This window comes from Sander lucioperca, chromosome 18 (assembly GCF_008315115.2).
Source record: "Sander lucioperca isolate FBNREF2018 chromosome 18, SLUC_FBN_1.2, whole genome shotgun sequence".
NCBI lineage: Eukaryota > Metazoa > Chordata > Actinopteri > Perciformes > Percidae > Sander > Sander lucioperca.
In genome coordinates, this window is record NC_050190.1 from 2,197,350 (window position 1) to 2,217,039 (window position 19,690).

Here is a 19,690-nt window from a genome sequence, read left to right on the forward strand (position 1 = left end):
CTAGCAAACATGCTTTAAAAACTAATTAAAACTATAATAACCTTGGTGGGAATATGTGTGAATGTTTATCTGATGAGCAGGTGGCACCTTGTATGGCAGCCTTAGCCACCAGTGTGTGAATAGTGCCTGTACTATGTAAAGAGCTTAGAGTAGTCAGTAAGACTAGAAAATGCTATATAAATGCAGTCCATTTACATTCACATTCACTCTATACAATAACCATAGGAGTAACTGTAGCGATCACAATGAAATCTGCTGATGAGCTTCTTTTGTGCTATAACAGTAATTTTCTGGACAAAATGTGAACAAAACAAAGGAAATGGTATTTGACTTTGAAACCAAACAAAACAAGCCCATGACAGTGCTTATAGAGAGGAAAAACACCATGTTAGATAGTCAGAAAAGGACTTTAGATCATATCATAATCTTAACATACAGAGACAGGCTCAGGATTTGATGCAGCTACTGTAAATATGCTCTTGCCTTTTGATACACTCTGCCCACCCACAAACCTCTATCACAGCACTGAGCATTAAGCACCCAGTGTGCCCTTTGAGCAGAGGTAGTCCCTCATTAGCCTCCACTCATCTCTGTGGACACACAGAACACACACACATCAATTAGTGTGTAGGTTTGAAGGTTAAAGAGGCTTCCCCAGGGACCTGAAGTCATTAGAACAGTCTTATTGTATGCTTTGGAACCTCTACACCGCACTGAGGCTGCCCTGCCTCATGGATACAAACCTGTTAACTAAACAAGAAGGCAGCCTGAAGCTTCTACTTAGGCCCACACATTGTATCGCCTTTATGTAGTAGTAAGTGTTATGTAGTATGTAGAAATCGACAAATTCAAGGAACAGCAAGAGACTCTGATGTTTGTGACCAAATTCCAAATAGCTCTGTGATGCAGCGTAATCCGCTGGTTGCTGCCTGCTCTTGTTTTAAGACTATCTTGCCAAGATTTCCCCTTTTTTGGAGGGATTGGTTGGAAAAAGGGAATTGTCGCACTGGGGGATCTGTATCACGGTGGCATATTGAAATCCTTTCATGGTGTGGTACAGCAATTTGGAATCTCTAGGTCTCAATTCTTTTTGCCATCTGCTAGTGGGGATTTTTGGATCCAGTGTTTCAGCCCCGAAGACACCAGAATGTTTAGATAAGGTGTTGTTGAAATATGGAAAAGGTCATGAGGCTTTTGGGTATTATTCTATGCGTATGCAGAACCTGGGAGATGGAGCCTGGACAGCCCTCAAAAAGACATAGGAAAGGGATCTGAGTATTACACTGGATGATGAGGAGTGGAACGGAATCTGTAGGAATATTAAAACTATGTCACACGGTGTGAGGGTGTGCCTCATTCACTTCAAGATTATGCATTGCTTCTATTTGGATTAAAATACACACAAAATTATTGGAAATGTAAGACAGCCTTCATGTCCTATGTTCCTGTGAAAAGGTCCAGGAATTTTGGACCGGGATACATGATAACATCGGATTGAAGGGACCCAGGTTCCATTCAGCCCAAGATTGTTTCTTCTGGGAGATGGGTCAATCCTAAGCGGGATGGATAAGCACATAAGAAACTGGGTCCAGACTAGTTTAATGATAGCCAGACAGATTATTTTAAGAGAATGAAAGAATGAAGGGGTGCCGTCAATCCAGGAGTGCGCTTGTGCAATGGCTAGGGTTGTGGCGTTTGAAAAAATGTCATATAAACGGTTTGCCAGATTGGATGTCTATACTATAAAATGGGGAAAGTACCGGAGCTTTCTGGAGGGCTCCTAAGAAGCTTTGTGCTGGGAAGAGACGTGTATGATGGGCTTATGGTGTTGTCATTATACATATGTTTATTTGGTTTAATGTCTATTTTGTTACTATTTTCTTGAATTGTCTTGTATTGTAGTTACTATGTCATCTTTTTTTGATTTTTATCTGGGTGGGTGGTGATGACAAAGGGGGAGATGTGTTCATTTTGCAAGAAAAAAAATTGTTAATCACAAAAAAAACAATCTTGGCGGACTAAATAAGATTTAGTTTGGAACACCATTTCCTTTTAAGTTTTCTCGATGCTTGCTTTAATTTGCGTGTTGGGGGCTATTATACCATGGAGCAGATGTAGCCACCTAGAATTTCTTCACCCAACCAAATGCCTTTAAATGCATTATACTGTCTTGGCTTCATTCTACCTCATCTACTGCATTGTAGTATTCAACATGCTTAGCTTGTGTTGGATTTGGCTGGGAGAAAGACTTCTTTCATATTCATTCTTCAAACTGTACCGTGGGGGGGAATTCCCCTGCTGTTTGTACCTAGTGAAACATAAAAAGAGGCTAATTTGAACACAATGTTGGCCCATCAGGTAGAGGCTGAACATGAGCCCTGTAGAAGATGCCACCAGATGATAAATTACGAAAGCAGCACAGGATCCTGTGTGGGAACAGCTGAGTTATTCATTATGCAAATATGCTAAATGGAATGAAATTGTCTGCACTCACCAGTGTCTACATACTACAATGATGAGCATCCAGTGGGATCTGACATGCAAAGACTGCTTTCACGGGTTAAGGATACGTGTAATTTCTCAGTTGGGCCTGTCACTTTACGCAGCAGCGTGAAATCTGAGAAATCCCAGTGAAATTTAAACATGAACAATTTTTTTTATTTGGATAACTTTTAGATACTGTTAAAAGAGGAAGGTTGGCACTAATAGTCAAACCGCTTTGTCATGTTTGCTGTGTTCATAGTCGTAGCTGTGTCACCAGTGCCTTGGCCTGTAGCCTCTGATTCAAACACTATCTTACAACTGCTTATGTTAATGTCAGCTGTGGAGTTAATAAACATGGTAATGTATGCGCATGGGCTCCGCTCCCAGAAAGTAGACCCGCAGTGACATATGTTTCCTGAAATGAGTTATGGCACAAATAAAATGGCCCCTGAGGCCTCTCAGTTGGATAGCAACACATCGGTGTCTGTGTCAGCAAGCAAGGTGGCCATTTTGGATGCTGGCAACCGGCCACAGCCCCAGCTGGATGAAGACACATTACTCATTACAGCACAGAAGACAATAAGTGAGAGAGATTGCTTTAGTGAAGAGAGGAAATCAAAGTTCCCACTCTAACATCTCTGTCCAACTGTATTAATGTACAGCACAACTGCAGAGGGACCTCTCTTTAAATATTTGATCAGATTTGATCAAGAAGCCTCCTTGTTTTCCGATCTTCTTCTGTTTTGATTGATGCAGAGTCATGTCACACTCCCTACAGTTCTTGGTTTCTCCCCTCTGACAGAAAAACAGTTTTCATCCACTAATTACTCCCAACCCTGGTAAGATAGTGTCAATGAAACTCAACAAATGTATCATATAAAGTGATGATGGAATAACTGCTGTGGAGATGTTCATTAAGCAAAATGTAAAATGAGAAGATTTAGTATAGGTTGACCCATCCCATTATTCCCACTATAATATTTATTTATATTTTTTGCCTGGCCTTAATTAGTCTGTGTTGGAACAATAACTTACTCAAAAGTTAAGTTTAGAACTGATTTTAATGTTTAATGTTTGTACTGTGCTACCTTGTAAATCAGTGTTTCCGCTGAAGATTTTGGGGGGACAGATTATGCTGAAACAGTTAGAAAAAATTGTGAACAGTAGCGTTACTTAAGTGAATACAGCGTGTAGTTTCTTGTACAGTTTGCTTTATTTGCAATTGTTTCTTAAAAGCATCATATGTCTTACAATTACATTCCAGGACATAGTATCCTTTCTCTCATAGAAAAAGTCTTTGGATCAGAATAAAATCTGTTTTACTACTGTGAATAGTGCTGGGCAGTATACCGTCTTAACCGGTATACCGTTTTTTATTTCCCATATTACAGTATATGAATTGCCATATACCGTTACACAGGTCGATAGCCGTGAAGAACGCTTCGGCCGAGGTGAGTTGAGAGTGAATTGAGAAGGGGAACCCAGTTAACTGCGTACCTTTGTCACTTATGGTTGTAACATTATAAAACAACTTAAAGGTGAAATATGTAATATATTTACTGTATGAAATCCAAAAATAACCACAATATGTCATCAGATATTAAGGAAACATGCTAAGTTGAAATACTATCTTTTGTGACTACAATGCTAAAGCCAGCATTTTCTCTTTTGAAATTTCTGTTCTGTGACGGAATGTCTGTTTGTGTTTTGGCCTGTGTGTTGGTATCAACTGCCCATTTTGACAGCCCAGCCGGGTTGGCAGATATACCTGTAAAAATGCAAACCCAGCACGCTATAGCCATGGAAGCAGAAAACAAACAAACGGGATCAACGGAGCTAGATTCTACCCGACCTAAAAAACCGTGGCATGTTTCTAAACAGTTGCATGACCAGAGACGTAATAAAACCCTGGTAAATATGGAGATGTATTTGAAAGATAGAGACAGACTTAGAGCCCCAAAGGACGCCGAGTTGAGCTTCAGGCTAATTTATCATGGCTACTACGGGCATTTTCAGTCATTTCAACATTTGTGTACTCACATTGAATTATATACTGTAGAGTACTCAAGTTAGTTACTCACAAAAACAATTGAGACACAGCCAGTGAAGTGCCTGAATCTCTATGTGCACTTATGCCAGCCTGCCTTGACAAAATCCCAAGTACCCATGATGCATGATGCACTTTTGTTTTGCCATAGCACCAACTGCATGTAATATTTGGCCAGGAAACAGATTATCTTTGGTAAAACGACATATTGCACAAGCTGGCCTTTCAGCAGTTTCACTCTCTCTGCTCTCCAAAACCATGCACAGTGTGAATGCATATGTCACAAATGGTGCTGAAAACAGCATGGCACAACTCATTACTCGGCAATATCCAACATGAGAATGCATACACGTGTTAAAAAAGAAGCCAAACGGAAAATATGCTAAAGCTGCTCCCCTGACTCCAGAGCTGCCTGGCAGTGCTCATCAGTGTCACTTCTTCTCCTGCCACTCCATGACGGAGGAGGACTGATTCATTCTGCTGCCCTCTTTGTAGACAGAGGGGTTATATTACCATCTTTTCAAGGATAATGACATCCCCCACAGATACAGGAAGAAATCAAACTGAATGCATACCTTAATTAAAAAAACATTAATAAGAAAGAAGAGAAAAGTCTTTGAATTACAGGGGAGCAATTTGAGTTGACTGTGGAAGTGCTCTCTCTCTCTCTCTCTCTCTCTCTATATATATATATATATATATATATATATATATATATATTTGCATTTACAGAAATATACCACCTGTTTGTCGATGACTCATTGAGACCTGCTTCTTTTACCCCTTAAGTATGAAAATGTGTCCTATCAGAAATCAGATATTGAGAATCCGAACCTAATGGCAGACAGAAAAGCTGAGAATTCAACAATTGGACCTCAAAGGCTGTGAGTGAACATTCATGGTGTACACTGAACTGAAAGGCATATCAGAGAATCAAAATGTAGCAGTCAATTTTTGGCTGAAAATGACTTTTCCACACTATACATACATTTCTCATACAGTCATTGTGAAAGGAGTTTTCTTTGGAAAGGCCTGAGCAGAATCTGTACAAGTTTGCCAGAAAATCAATAAATCGATCAATTGATTTTTTTGTCACCTGAAATAATATAAAAATAAATTTTCGGTGAAATTTAATAATGTTTATTCAAATTATGCAATAAAACCATAATGATAATATATATATATATATATATATATATATATATATATATATATATATATATATATGATGGGGGGGGGAGTCTTAGGCAGTGAATCCTGTTTGGTGCTTTTTCTGTACCAATGTGATCAATTGTAAGATAGATAATTGGCAATATATAAATGTGTAAAAATTACTGAATTACACATTTGACACAACAAATTGAAAAGATAGGAGTTTTTTTGTAATTTCTAGATCTTTAAACTTTAAATTTTAACTTAAAAGTCTTGAGTATGTTCTGTGTATGTCAATGAGAAGAAATTTACAAGAAAAACAAAAACTGCTGCAGCCTGCTTTGACCCAAAGTTAGTCACAAGCCTTTCATATTTTGGAAGGGTCTTCAGCCTTAGTTGTGATTGCAAATTACAAGAAAAAATTTAGAGGCCATTTTACGATATTTTTGTTGTTATCTGGCCACTTCCTGCTTTGTTCAGTATCTCCTGTGTTTGCCCCTTCAATCACACTAGGGCTTAACGATTAATCGTTTTCAAATTGAAAACGCTAATTGAAAGAATGTGATTAGCTAATCCTGAAGACCGCAATTATTCGAATGTGAAATATTTAGTTGAATGATTTAACATTTCTTATTCCTCTTTTTTTATTATTATATTTACCTTTTTTCTCATAAGATAAATGCTGGAATAATGTTACATATCCCAGATTGTTTACAGAAATGTCTATTTTTAGTGGATCCTTAATTTATTTTTTATTACTTTATTTAACATGATCGTAGAAGGTGCAATATGTGGCTAAAAAAGAAATTGAATCGGAATATCCGGCAGGAAAATCGCAATAAGATTTTTTTCCCCAAATCGTTCAGCCCTAAATCACACACAGATTAACTTAATTCTAGTGAATTTTAGAATGTCTTTTGTGATACTCTGCAGAGTAACTCAGGAGCTTTTGTTTGAAATAAAGGTCCTTATTATATCACCATCTTGATCTCCTTGAATAATTCATTAAGTTAAGTAAGTCGTACATAGAGAAATCCACAACATCATCATATAAAAAGCAAACATTGCCACAGAACAATATATCCACAACACAATCAATGATTTGCAAAACTAGCCAAAATGGTCAATACACCCAGAATTAAAGATTAGGTACTTTGGTTATAAACTGCATACTGCTGCGCAGACTGGGTCTGTGTCGTGTGGGGAGCAATTTGTTCACTGTTCCTGAATTTGCTCATGTAATGTTTGAACTACGTATACCAAACCATTTCATTAACACACACACCCATACAGACAACACTGGGGAGTATGCAGTCGAGGGAAAAGACCAATGTACTCTATCTGAGAATGACAGCACAATGCCTTGCCTCCAGCAGCCTCTAAAAGGCTGTCATAACAACTAGTTTGAAAGCAAACTCCATGCTTTGTACTAACAGCAGCATTATCAGCTGCATTAGGAGTATGGCTTGGTTATGAAATGAAATGGGGACAGAATGTCAGACATATCCACTCCTGCTTTATTTGCCCTTCTTCCTGCTTGCTGCGAAGCACACGTGCAGGGACAAGCACATGCGCTTACCTTCAGAGACTAACTAGACTAGAGCAAACTGTGAGCCTGCCATAAACCACAATCCAAATCAAACAATCAAACTATAAACCCAAAGAAATACAAAGATAACCAAATCCAATAAAAAACTAAATAGAAAGCATACATTTAACATTACAGTATATGTTTTGTCTAGGCTATACATGAATCAGCCGTGAGTGCTTGGGCATTCACTTTGAGTATTCAACTGATGAAGCCCCAACATAATTGAATTAGTAAAAAAGAATTCTTCTTTTTTGCAAATCTCTATAGCACCTGAAATTACTTAACAACTTAACTTCAACACATAATAAAACATTGAACATAAATATTTTCAGTTCAATGCCACACAGTTTTAAGTTCAATGCCACTGTATGGAGAAATTAAGTTCAGGTTTAAGTTGCCTCAGACAATGGCTAGATTTGATATTTTTCTGACTTTCTGACAGATAAATAGTTAAACATAATTTATCAGTTTTTCTACAAAAACATTGTTTGTAATTAGGGCTTCAGCTATCGATTATTTTAGTAATTGAGTATTCTACCGATTATTCCATCAATTAATCGAGTAATCGGATAAGCAATACTTTTGTTTTATTGAAGAGCAATAATATACTATAGTTTGATTTAATTTTCGGAAAAAGCAACATTTTTATTGTCTACATTGCTTACAATATTATCTCAAAAAACTGAACATATTAAGTGCATCAAGTGCCATATTACATTGTTTTTAAAGAAAACAACCTCAAACTAAACATTACCTTAAGTTGTGCAACTTAACTTTCAGAACTACAAGTTTCAAGCTGAGACTGATCTGTATATAGGCCTATATGTAAATATTAGTTATACTCAACCTATTTTCATTTATATATTTGATTACTATGTCACACAGCTCTGTTACACTTATGCTAGTAGATCGTTGATCAGCTGTTTCTCTGTGAAGAGAGAGAGTGAGAGAAAATGGTGCGCAACAATCAGCTGTTTTTCCAGATCTTTAGATCAAATTGTGGTCACCACTATGTATTTTCTTGTCTTTGATTTTGGTAGTCGTTGTGTTTGGTGTAGTATCATCGTCCATACGACTCTGTGATTTACTTTTGTCGGGTCCGCTTCGTGGAATGGATGATTAAGTTAGACTCAATGTTTTCTGTTGAGATGCTGAAGCATTGACATTGTGCTATTATTGTGGTAAGCGAGTTCGATTTTGCAGTAGACATACTGTACAGAGTTTTCGTTTTAATTACGTTTGAACTGGTTCCAAACTTTGGACACTTTCTGTCGTTTTCTCCAGCCTGTCTCTTCTCTTAGCCCCTTACGCTCTTTCTTCATTTTGTAATCTTGTAGTCTTCATGGTATGTGTCGCCAGCAGCGTCAGCCCGGTGTGCTACAGTAATAATCCTCCGTGCGGAAACACCGTGAGCAATACAACGCTGGTAACATTAATTAAACGAAGCTTCGAGGCAAATCATTTTGCATCGAGGATTTTTAGTAATCAAATTATTCGAGTTACTCGAGGAATCATTTCAGCCCTATTTGTAATATAGCAAATTTAACCAAAATAGTATTTAAATCAGAAAAGATCTGATAAAAAAATAATAGTAATAATACGATTTAGAATCAGACAAAGAAATATGCTATCCACACTGCGGACACAAGGCAACAGTCATTACTGCAAAATGTTTTAGTTGAGGTAAATATTTGTCGGGAAAAATGCAGAAAAATGTATGTGCTCAATTTGTGCTCAAATACAAGCACAAAAATGCGTATAGAACACAAAAAGGACTGCTTGTTGCATGTTGCAATATGTTGTATCTATTCAATAAATGTATCTTACTCAGTGCTAAAGGCAAGGTTAACAGTGCAGCTACAGCCAGGACCAAAACACTACTGGGGATGGGGCCTGCTGATGCTAAAGGTATAGACACACTAAACGCAAGTTTTACAAATTATTATTATTATTATTATTACTATTTATTTAAATTTATTTTATCGTTATTAATACATACTGTGTATATGTTTATACTTATATTGTTTATATTCTTTTTATCCTTCTTATATTTGAATGTGTGACATGCTCCAACAACACCATGACAAATTCCTTGTATGTGCAACGTACTTGGCAATAAAGCCCTTTCTGATTCTGAAATAATAACTCACACGCACACACACGCACACACACACACACACACACACACACACACACACACACACACACACATACACACACACACACACACACACACACACACACACTCTCCCACTGGACCATTTGACATGAGTGTCATCTGGGCAATGATGACAAAGCAATGGCAGAAAGAAGTTTCACTCAGTTTTATTTAAGCCCTAATGACGGACGGATTTAAGCATGCATTTCCAGTTTTGCTGCAATCTCCAGCAAGCTGCGGCAGACTTGCAGGTCACAGTTCATCTTTGTTCAACTTTAACTCAGTCAGTCAATACAAACACTGCTGCACTGTGAAATGGAGCAGTTAGTTTTCTCGTGTGTTTCATCATCATTTTTAGTTGGTCCTCACACTTAAACATTAAAACTGTAGCATCACTCTCATACACAATCGCTCTGATTAATATTTCTCTATTACCGACATCAGAAATACAACATCATGTAGGAAGCTGGAATAGACCCATTGAAGGTGGGGAGGAAAAAGGAGACACTAGAGGCGCTGTTGGGGGCAGCACCTTCTCTCTTTTCTCGTTTTCTGTGGCACGCTTACTCTGATGTGCCTTCCGTGTAGAACAATAAATGTTGTATCTAAAATGAAAATCTCATTATGTTAACCCCCAAAGCAGGTAGAGATTAATTTAAACAGATAAGCACTGTAATGTTTAGAGTCAAAGATTGTCTAGAATCTGTTTAGTGCTCACCTGAATAACAGAATCCGACCGGTTACCATTATATTAGAGACTGAGTATATGAACTTACCTCCTTACTGAGGTCTTCTCTAATGACCTGCTTGACCTCCTCCATGCTGCTTTGAGGAGCGCGGCTGTGGAGCACCTTCAGTGTGGATGTGTACTCCTGAGGCAGCAAGTAGTCTAGAGCACCGAGATGCTGGCCCACCTTGATAAAAGTACCCCGGTTGGCACAGCACAAGTCTCGAAGACGTTCCGCCGACCTCAGATGCACCTACAGGTGATGGACAAAGAAAAAAAAAGAAAAAGTCAGAAACAGGATACAAAGTCTCAAGGACAGCAGGAAAGACTGTGGGGTTCATTAAAATAGTGCACTATTCAGATCTCATGGCATTCTGACATGAAATATCTGACATGCAATTTTAACATTTTGACCTGAGGATGGATCGTTCAGAAAGTTTTATTTCAATAGGTCTACTGAGACAGCCCTGTTAATAAAAATGACAGCAATGGTCATTTGTACAACCAGCTTAATGTGACTTTCAACCACACACTGATTCAAAGCAGGAGATTCAGAGTGTTGTTCTAATAAGAACAGGAGGGAAAAGATCTGTGTGTACTACACATTTAAGAGCTTGGGAAGATTGGAAAGAATTTATTCCCTTATTCTAATACAGCACATCTGTAAAACTGTATATATATATACACTGTGTGCAAAATTATTAGGCAAGTTGTATTCCTGAGGACTTATTGTATTGTATTGTAACAAATGCATTGCTCTGTCAATCAGAAATGTTAATAAACCTCAAATCTGAATATTTAACAAAGGAAAAGTGACTTTTGGCTTTCTCAGGAGAATATCTATGTGTGCAGAATTATTATGCAACTAAATGAAAAACTAAAACTTTCCCATCTCACTTGTTTATTTTCATTTCTTAGAGTAAGAATAAAACTCAAAATGGTCAAATAAACACTTCTGATATTTCAAGTAATATTCAGTGACCATTATAGCCACCCTTCTTTTCAATAACTGTCATGAGCCTTCCATCCATGGAATCTGTTAGTTTCTTGATCTGTTGATGATCAACTTTTTGTGCAGCAGCAACCACAGCCTCCCAAATGCTGTTCAATGAGGTGCATTGTCTTCCCTCACTGTAAATCTCATGTTTAAGAAGGGCCCACAAGTTCTCAATGTGAGAAAGCACATGAGTGATATGAAATGTTGTATTGCTGAATGATGGACCTAAGTGGGAGCATATACAAGTTAAATAGCAGTGGACCAAGAATTGACCCTTGTGGGACACCATATGGAATGCTGACTTTATCGATTACAAAGTTGCCAAAAGACACAGAAAAAGATCTATCTGTAAGGTAAGAAGTAAGCCAGTTCAGAACTGTGCCTCTGAGGCCTAAACAGCGTTCAAGGCACTGAAGAATTATATAGTCCATTGTGTCACTGAGGTCGAGAATTACGAGAATAGAAAGTTTATGGTTGTCTGAGCTAATTTAAAAGTCATTGACAACTCTGACCAGGGCAGAACAAATTGTTATATGACAGATACTGTACATATGTAATGGTAATTGGTAATTGTAAACAAGCTTTTAAACAAAAATTCCCAGGAATGAAAGGTTTGAGATTGGTCTATTATAGTTCTCATAAACAAATGGATCTGGGTTACTCTTTTTCAACCATGGTGTAAAGCATGTTTGAAACATTTGGGGAAATTCCAGAGAGTAGGGAGGTATTAACAATATTAGGACATCATCTACCAAACAGCTGAAAACATTCTTGAACAACTTAAGGCATTAGATCACGAGCACATGTTGCAAAACGTGACTACTGCACCACTTCTTGTAGTTCACTATGTTGCAGGGTTTCCCGCAGCACTTTGCAGCTCGGGCGGCCCGCCTAAGCTGGGGAACCCTACCTTAACTAGGTCGTCATAAAAAATAAAAAATCCGCTGCACAAAAGGCCGTCAAGTGCATCTCGGACAATAGCGCGGACGCGCTTCACACCGCGAGCAGGCACGCGCGCCACACGGCCGAAATGAGAGAAAGAAAAAGAGCCGTGGTCTGTCGCTGTCTGGATAACTAGCCAGTTGATATCGCGCATGTGTCCGTGAGAACAACCGCCAATTCACCGTCGCGTGCGTGTCGGAGTTTGTCAACAAATGTGCTGGGGCATGCCCGGGCAGAGACGGGGTGAGTGGACTTACCGGAGCGTTGGCATACGGCAGGCAGAGAACATTTATATATGTATCTCTGTCCTGTTCTTCACATCAGTGAGGCTTTCTTCTCTTGTTTCAACGAAGTGAATACATGACGAAGTGACTGGAAAAATCCATCACCTCTCGCGCGTGGATTCTCAACGTCCCAGCTGTTGCCAGGTCTTTGAGACACAGCTGTTGTCCGTTTTTTTTAATCACTACACGCAGTTCACAATACACGGTTAGTTAGCGTAGTTACACACAGTGAAATTACGTGTCCTGTTTTTATTTCACATAGTATCTCCTGGAGTGTGTGAAGCTATGGGCTGAGCTCTGTTATCTCAGCGCAGTTTTGGAGAAGAGTTGTCAGGCAAAGTGGAAGAGAGCGTGTCACGATAATGGGAGCAATGCCAGTAAAATTGTTACAGCACTGTTTTTGAAAATAGTTTGAGCTTAAAATTGCACATTGCAACTGTTATTTTGAAAAGCTGGTTATTTATTATTATTTAAATTTAATATGTAGTGTAGTGTGTAGTACAGAGTCTGCACTACAGAGATGTATTAATTATATATTAAAATTTGATATTTACCGTCATTTAGTGCCCCCCCGGTCAGATTGCAAACCTACCACCTTAACTAACACATTTTCTGCCGGGAAACCCTGTGTTGTATAGGCGGGAAGATGGAGAGAGTGCAGGCAACACGGCACTGAGTGCCCACCAGCAGAGAAAGCCACAATAATATTCCTAATGTTGGAAATTTTGTATTTAAAGAATGAAGCAAATTCATTACATTTCTCTGAAGTATGGAGCTCAGAAGGTATTGGTCTAAGAGGATTAACCAGTTTATCAATTGTGCTAAACAGAAACTTAGAATTATTTAAATTTGTGATAATCAATTGAGAAAAGTAATGCTGTCTGGACATTTTCATTTCTTTATTATACTATACTTCATGCTTTATAAAGGATTTATTAATCATAAGGATAAAAATGGTGATCGATGGAGGCTAACTCACCCTTGATCTTGGAGATAAATGAGGATGTAACCAAGTATACCTCAGTTTCTCCAGGAATGACACCAGTGAGGAGGTAAGCATCCAGGAATAGTGAGAACTAAAAGATGAAAAGTCCATGAAAGTGCTAAAAGCTTAACGTTAACATCCTCAATGCAAGTAGCCTATTATATAGTGAAAACAGCTACTTAATATTACCTCATTATTATCTCATAATTACCTCATTAATATCAACATACAACTATTGTAATGCAAATATTGCAATAAAACCATTTTAGGTTGTCATACTGTTACCAAAATATGACTTTACCGTTACTTACTACAATACTGACAACACAACATTTATATCAAATATATCTAAAAATGTGCATTAAGAACAGAGATACATAATCAAATGACAGACTGTTTTGATTAAAGGCCCTGGATGGTGTGTGTGTGTGTGTGTGTGTGTGTGTGTGTGTGTGTGCGTGTGGTATGTGGCCCCGTCCCGTCTGTCCCATTAGAACCAGCTGGAAGTGATAATGCTTATAGAGAGCTCATCTCCTGAGACCAGTACAAATGAAAAGCCGTGAAATTAGCTCCCTTTAACCTCTGTAACCCCAACTACACACCAAAAAAGACCAAGGTGCACTATCACACACACACACACACACACACACACACACACACACACACACACACACACACACACACACACACACACACACACACACACACACACACACACACACACTCCCACTCCCACTGGACCATTTGACATGAGTGTCATCTGGGCAATGATGACAAAGCAATGGCAGAAAGAAGTCGCCAGAGATTACCAGATGAGCCTTGGTGCTTGAAGATGCAGTAGGAAGCCTTTTTATAAAAACTATCATGACACCATCAGAGCTTCGTACTCATGTCTGACCATATGGAACAGTAATGGTAAAAGTATACTACATATACATATATATACACATACATATATATATATATATGTATACTACATATACATATATATACACATACATATATATATATATATATTTATATATATATATACATATACATATATATACACATATATACATACATATATATATACATATATACATATATATATATACATATATACACATATATATATATATATATATATATATATATATACATATATACACATATATATACATATATACATATATACATATATATATATATATATATATATATATATATATATATATATATATATATACATAGAGATCAGTGTTAAATTCTTGAAAAATCTTGTTGATAGCTACATTTGCTGTAAAACATCTCCAGAATTGGATCTAACTGCTGAAATAGTGGAAGCTGATTCCCTCTCTGTTTTATGTATCTAGTGAGTAATTTTCCTGCTTAGTCCTGGTTCAAAATAATTTTGTCTTGCCCTGAATAAATTAAATTTAACCTTCTGAGATAGAATATTATTATATTGGTATTTTAATTGAATGAGGTTTCTCAGGCCATTCTGTAAGATTCTTTGCTGAATCTCTGTTTCAGCGCGTTTGATTTTACTTTTTAATTCTAACAGTGCTTTAGCATTATTGCACTCACGAAATGAATTATGTTGTATAATGCGCCCCCTGATCACAGCCTTCAAGGCCTCCCATGCCACCCCTGAAGATGACAAGGAGGACCAATTGAACGCCAAGTAATCTTTTAGCTCAGACCTAAGCTATTCTATATTTTCTGGCTCCTGTAAAAGGGCGTAGTTAAGGTGCCACCTATAAGAGCACCTTCTCTCACTTTGAGGCAGCAGGTCTAGGCACAACACGCATGGTCAGAGATTACGATATTTCCTATCACACATCCTATGCCATTTTTTACACACAACAATGCCCTAGTGTCATTTTGAGGTTATTCAAAGGTGGTTTATTTGCTGTACTGGCCCAGGTGTAAAACACCAAAACACACAGCCCGCCACTAGTCAATCCCTTATTTGAAGGATCATTTATAAGAAATAAACAATATTTTTTATTATGAACAAATTGGGGGAAAATAAACTTCTGACATTATTAATTGTGATAAAGTCATATTTTCAATTTAATGTCACAATGCTGTACCTATCTGCAAATATCTGTATATCTGTATCAGTGTCTCTGTGTCCCAACTGGCAGCGGCAGATGTCCGCCCACCAAGAGTCAGGGTCTGTCCGAGGTTTCTGCCTGTTTAAAGGACGTTTTTCCTAGCCACTGTCACACCAAATACTTGCTCTTTGGGGGAAATGTGGGGTCTTTGTAAATTAAAGAGTGTGGTCTAGAACAGGGGCCTTCAAGGTTTTTTAAGCCAAGGACCCCTTATAACTGTGAGAAACGGAGCAGGGACCCCTTCTACATATATTGTATAAAATTAACTTGTATATTAAACTGGCTCTACAATAATGTGTAGGGTGGCCTAAAGTATTTTTGCATACATACTGTAGTACATAGAATACTAAGCTCATAAAATAATAATTGTTGGCATGATTTTTTAAATCATGTTTTAATGTTCAGCATACATGTGGCACAGTGAATTCTTAGGCTATCTTAGAAACTACTTTACCTATAGGCCAGTAAGCCTATCATCACTATTTTTTTTCTACAAATAGGTTGATTTATATTTGCTAATAATATGTTGGATTTGTGTTAAGACAATTACGTTTTTGACAAAACATTATATAAATTATAATTTGGCGGCCCCCCTGCAGTAACTCTGAGGGCCCCCTAGGGGCCCCGGACCACCTGTTGAAGATCTCTGGTCTGTGAACAACTCTATCTGTTAAGTTTCCTAAAATAACTGCTGTTATGATTTGACACTACAAATAAAATTGAATTGAATGCTAGGAATAAAAACATTTTCTGTTCAAACAAATCTGTTCTCAGGAGTTTGAATAAGCAAAATGTATTTAGTAAAATAGAATCCTCATTAATATTAATAATAACAGTTCAAAGTAAATTGTAATTAAAACAAACAAAATCTGTTATTTGTTGTTGTCTTTTTTAAAGTACTGTACAGCAGCTGAGCATTAAGTGTTTTATATGATTTTGTTTACATTTTGTGTTAATAGAATTAATTAAAGCAAGCGGATGAAACAATAGTATTATAATAGTTTGTACATTCATACACTGTAAACCCGAATGTTCAAAGTAATTAAATAGATTAAGTGGGGTATACTCAAAATTTTAGAAAAAGTTATACTAACTTAATTTTGTCAAGTTGGTGTAACATGTTCTTCATTTTTGAGTATTGTTAACTAATAATTTTTGATTAAATGGAACTATTTTGTGTATAAGTAAGCATAACTTAAAAACATAACTTAAGTGCAACTTAATAGAATTAAGTAATTACATACTAAGAATGATAAAGTCCTGTTATTTCTATTGTTTCAAATAGGGGTGATTTAAAAAAAAAAACTTAATTTATATAGCACATGTTAAAATACAATAAAATCTCAAAGTGCTTCACCAAATAAGTAAAATTGATCATAATAAATAAATTGCAATCAGCAAATGGTCTGAAATGCATTAGACATTAGTGGAAGACAACATGTATTTATTTAATTTATTTTTTGTATTTTTAAAACAATTTGATTGAGGCAAATGGTCTGAAATGCATTAGACATTAGTGGAGGACAAAATGTATTTATTTTTTGCATTTTTATTGTCATCAATTTAATGTTGCTTATATATTTTTTATTTTTATTTAAGTGTTGAGCAGCTGCAGGGATCATTTTTTATGCCGAGTTAATCTCTGATTCAACCTGCGAACAGAAGGTGGTGCTAATATGCATACTACCTTCCTTACCGCTCTTTGGAAAAAAACAGAAGAAGAAAAGTTTGAACAACGCAGCAAGGCGGGAAGCAACAGACAGTAGGCTTGCAGAAATTACTACCTACCCAGCAGCAATCAGCCTCACTGGACTTACTGTAAGTTTTGAATGTTAATATTCATTCACTTTTACTTCTTTTATACATTATACATTTTTACATGCGTTTGTCTCAGAGAGTGTAGAACTTCTGCAAGCCCCCGCCCTTCACTGGCTTATCACGGAAGTCTTGTAGGGATTGGCAACTTGTCAGATATAGGTTAGATGCTAAAGAGCTAGCTAGCTAATTAGCGCGACCACTAACGTTACACACTCCAGCAGCACAGCTAGCGACCTACCACTACCAGACTCACTGAAGAATTTTACGACGGATGAATCTAGTAATCACACGCTCATTCCCCGCTTAAAGGTGGTGTTAGAAAATGAGTTGTTAGTAGAAGCACTAACAGACACCTCATATGCGATAGTTAGTTTTTTGTTGATGGAAACTTTCAATAGTGCACCGCTAAGGTCCAATATCATATTAAAAGAGCATAAACGAGCATAATGAGTCAAACTGAGTTCCTACACTGCAAGTCCGCGCTCCCTGTAGCTTCTAGGGACGCTCGTTTTAAATTCTGTGTGAGCAGACTGTCTGAGACACGGAGATTGCTGTTAACAGAATACGAGTCAACTGCCCGTGCTCGCCCACTTGTGTTGCGTTGGTTTTAAAACAAACGACCCTGCTGGAGGCAAGCTGCTTTTCATGACAAAGATGAATAAAGTAAAAACCCTTAACAGTAAAGCTTTGGTTTGTAGAAATGGCATTATTGTTGATTAAGCATGCAGTAAGGTTCAAGTGCTGCTGCTTTTCTTTACAGTAATGTTAATTTTGCTTGATGGCTTTAGTAACTTCACACTTTAGGGATCAAATGAAAAGATCATTAACAGGGAACATTTATAAGTATTTATAATTCGACACTCTTTGAATGCTTTTACTTGTTCAGTTTCAGATCAGTTTATGCCTTTGCATCTCTCTGTTCCAGTTTCAAAAAGTTAAGGAAGATAACTGGAGATGTGATAAAGATACCAGGTAATCCAATGACACACACACACACACACCTCTAAATACCAGTAACTTAAATTGTTTTTGTTTTTTCAGGCAATGTTTTAGTGTGGTAACCCTAAATCATACACACTCCCACATATCATTTGTTTATTCTACTTGCCTGTTTGATCAAAATAATGCTTTTTGCCGTATTCAAGTCAACAATTCATGAATGTCTTCTGTTCACGAATATCATCTTCCTAATTGATATTTAACCTTTGGCACTGAACAGATCATATTTTACTTTGTATTTGCTTGCAAATATTGTTGAAGAAAGATGGTGGAGACCACATTTCCCCTATGCCGACAGACCATAGTGATATCCTGCCCACCAGTGAACGAGCTCATGGACCTCTGGCCTGGTCTCAAAATAGAGTCTGAGGTAATATGGATCAGCTCTCTCTTTTAAAGTGAAAATTGTGATTCTTACTCATTTGGCCGATATTTTTGCTTTATAAATGTGTGCTAGATTCGTCAAATTGGACTGTTTTTTTTAAGTGTTCTCCTCCTGCTGTTATTTCTATGCAGTTGTATGCAGAGTTCCAGCGGATTACAAATCAGAACCTGCCCAACACATGCTATGCTGAGCTTGACCGCCATCTTCCTCAACCGATGACCTTATTCAGACAGAAGGCATCAAAAACTGGGAAGACAGCAGATGCTCTGGCTAAAATTAAAAAAAAATCAATGATGAACAGGTAAATAGATGTTTACACATTTCATAGGTTGACCCAGTGGAACATTGAACAGGTTCAATGATTCAAATGAGCTTTGTGAATTTTGCAATTAGTCCACTTTATGTTTGCCATTTGTCTGATTGCATTAAAGATGTGAACAGGTTAGAAAGTGGTAAACTACCACCAAGGTTGCAGACCCTCAAGAATGGCTTAATGATGTAGAAACTCATCTGAAAAAAGGCTGCAGGGTAAAGCATTATAAAAGGCTAGTTCAAAGTTATCTCCTTTTGTCTAAATAATGCCTCAAAAAGTTACTGCACTACTTTGCAGGTGTTCAGCCAATAGGCCCAAACTACACAATATGCCTTTGTTCTCATTAATATAATGCAAAAGTAACGCTAATGTTTTGTATGTTTTAATGTTTTTCTTAACCATTGTGGGCTGCACAAGATGACCCACATTTCACTGTGCATTTGATACTGGTTATGTAAAACATTTACATTTTAGAGTTTTAAGTGAAAATGTTCTTAAAGTCTATAGAATTTTTGAAATTTCACCCAAATTGCTGCCCTGTTGCCTTACTCAGGAATTAACCAGGAAGCCAAAAGCAGTGTTTTTTTTTTTCTTTTACAGCTGTAGCAAACAATAATTTCATTTTGGTATTATTTATTATTGTTTTTGATTACTCCGATTATTTTCCTGACTATCTGATTAGTTGTCTGGTCAATATCAGAAATTT

The 19,690-nt window shown here is 37.2% G+C and overlaps 1 protein-coding gene across 5 annotated transcripts in view; it reads right to left on the reverse strand.

Moving 5' to 3' along the window:
* adck1 (aarF domain containing kinase 1) overlaps positions 1 to 19,690 on the reverse strand; it is a 153,756-nt gene that overhangs the window by 52,293 nt on the left and 81,773 nt on the right. For all 5 annotated transcript variants that reach the window (XM_035994714.1, XM_031280325.2, XM_031280326.2 and 2 more), the window contains one exon: positions 10,209 to 10,412. In XM_035994714.1, the coding sequence (XP_035850607.1) occupies positions 10,209 to 10,412 (204 nt within the window). The remainder of the gene's footprint in view (positions 1 to 10,208; positions 10,413 to 19,690) is intronic.